At 39.8% G+C, this 2,681-nt stretch overlaps 1 protein-coding gene across 1 annotated transcript; it reads right to left on the reverse strand.

Annotated features, from left to right (window-relative positions):
* Positions 1-478: 478 nt before the first annotated feature.
* LOC131240915 (early nodulin-like protein 1) lies at positions 479-2,317 on the reverse strand. Its single transcript, XM_058239446.1, has 2 exons — positions 2,004-2,317; positions 479-1,631 (listed from the first exon to the last, which is right to left on the reverse strand). Exons 1-2 carry the CDS (start codon positions 2,170-2,172, stop codon positions 679-681), a joined length of 1,122 nt encoding a protein of 373 aa, XP_058095429.1. The 5' UTR covers positions 2,173-2,317; the 3' UTR covers positions 479-678.
* Between the last annotated feature and the right edge of the window lie 364 nt (positions 2,318-2,681).

A 2,681-nucleotide genomic window follows, 5' to 3' on the forward strand; every position in this document is an offset into this window, starting at 1 on the left:
GTGGATCACATTATAGGAAACCGTGTCGAATGAGCGTCGACTATTAGAAACTTTTTTGGAGGCATAAAAGTTTTTGGATCGAACTGATATTTGCTTTTTCCCTTCATCTGGGCCTGTATGACCTGGTAAACAGAATGGATGACAAATAAACGATACAGTTGGCCTGAGGAGGATTTTAACGGTGGATATCCAATCACTATTATTTTCCTCTCATTATTGGGAAAAGTCCTAAAATGAAACGCAAAAATGGATGAAATACATACATCATGGTGGGGCCCACGTAGCACCGACCACCAGCCACCGGGCTGGTGGCAGGGGGAGTAGCCAATCCGTTTCCGGAGCGGAGCCAGGGCCTAACGTGTTGTGATTCACCAGATGGACGGTTTGGATCTCTCAAAAATAACATAGTGAGGCCCATGGAGGTCAATTTCATTGTAACTTACCATATATTGACTTAATCCGATAAGGAGAAATGAAATTACACGAGAAGTTACTTGAATATTAGAATCCCAAAACATTACAACTTATTACAAAGGGGGGAATCGAAACACTAACCACAATCTCTGAAAATCCGTTTATTAAAAAAATGAAAATGAAAATGAAAATTCAAAAGAATGCATGGACGACCGTTCCTCTTTAATCTTTACCAATTCAAGCCCATGTCATTAAAAGTCACGATTAAAAAGGCCCAACAAAAGAAGCCAACACCACCACAGCCATTACTACAGTAGAAACACCTGAAATCAAGGATGTGCGAGGAGAAGAAGATGGAGGTGGAGGGGTTCCTGCTGGCGAAGATGAAGATCCAGACGTACCAGGTGGAGCTGAAGGAGATGGGACTTCAGTGCCTGGTGGAGAAGCTTGTGGCGCTTCGTTCGAGGTAGATGGAGAAGGAGAGGTAAGAGGAATTGGAGAAAGAGATGGAGAAGGAGATGAAGATGGGGATGTAGATGAAGGAGATGGAGATGGAGATGATAAAGTTGGAGAGGGAGATAAAGATGGGGATTCAGATGAAGGAGAAGGAGATGGAGATGATGAAGTCGGAGAAGGAGATAAAGATGGGGATTCAGATGAAGGAGAAGGAGATGGAGATGATGAAGTTGGATAAGGAGATGGAGATGGGGATGTGGATGAAGGAGAAGGAGATGATGAAGTAGGAGAAGGAGATGTGGATGAAGGAGAAGGAGATGATGAAGTTGGAGAAGGAGATGTAGATGAAGGAGAAGGAGATGTGGATGAAGGAGAAGGAGATGATGAAGTTGGAGAAGGAGATGTAGATGAAGGAGAAGGAGATAGAGATGATTTTGGAGATGGAGATGGAGGAAGAGATGGAGATGATTTTGGAGATGGTGATGGAGGAAGAGATGGAGATGACGTTGGAGGAGGTGAAGATGGCAGGGGAGAGATAGGAGGGGGTTTCTGTCTCACTGCCAAGACCACAACCACCAGTTTCTGACCCTTGTCGCAATTGCCAGGAGTCCCGCTGATGAAGAAGAACGGACCAGATCGATTAAAGCTGAACGTCGAGTAGCCGTCGTTGTAGCTCTTTATTGGATTTTTTGTATTGCATTTGTCATAATCCTCTCTATTTACCATCAACACAGAATCTCCTCCTTTCTTGTACTTGAATACTGCATCCCAAAAAATAAAAATAAAAATAAAAAATACATTAACAACATCATCCAACACTATCATAAATCCAAAATCATCTTCTTCTTTTTTTACAAAAAACACCCCTCTCGCGAAAATCAATTTAAAACTAATTTTCAAATTTCAATAATATATCCAAAAACAAAAACCCATTTAAAAAAAGGGAAAACATCTAATATCATCTTGCATCGTACGTAAAAGATCAAACATGTACGAAAACATCCCAAAAAAAAAAAAAAGAAAAAAAAGAAAAAGAAAAAGAAAAAAAGGAACCATATGTAAAAATCAATCTACCATCATATGTACTTCTCAGAACAGAGATTATGAAATTGAAAAAATAGAGATTGTATTACCTAAAGAATCATTGACTTTAAACCTGTTTCTTTCAGCCCAGTGATTGAAATTCTCAGATGGGTTCAATACCCAACCATCTTTGCTTCCAACATAGTAATCATACGCGTGGGAACACATCAATCCCATTGAAATCACAAGCAAAAAACTTAGATATCTCTCGCTTTCCATGTCTACAAAGACCCAAATGAAAGAAGAAGAGTGGAGTGATGGTTATAGCAGAAAGGAAGAGGTATCTGGTGTGGAATTTGAGACTGCAGAGAGAGTAGCTGCAAAAATAGAAAATGAGAGACGGAGAGATAGAGAAAATGAAAAGGCAGAGCAGCTATAAATACACTAGGAAAAGGTTACCGTTGTATATGGAAATCGGCTATCATTTCGGTCGGTGTAATAATACGATGTTAGCATTTTGTAGCGTACTCCACCATCCTAATTACAGCCACACACGTGGCAAGCGTTTTGGGATTTAACGGTAATTTCCATCATTAGTCTTTATCATGGATTTTTCAGAAGCCAGCTAACCATGGCCTCTATCAAACGAGAAAAAAACTTTAAATACTCAGGTGGAGTGTCCTGATGATACTCAGGAATTTAAAATTTATTTAGAAATGGCATGCATGATGCACAAGTAATTCAAATTAAACCGTACAAATTATTGGTCCCAGCTTAGATGTATCATG

Source organism: Magnolia sinica, chromosome 3 (assembly GCF_029962835.1).
Source record: "Magnolia sinica isolate HGM2019 chromosome 3, MsV1, whole genome shotgun sequence".
Lineage (NCBI taxonomy): Eukaryota > Viridiplantae > Streptophyta > Magnoliopsida > Magnoliales > Magnoliaceae > Magnolia > Magnolia sinica.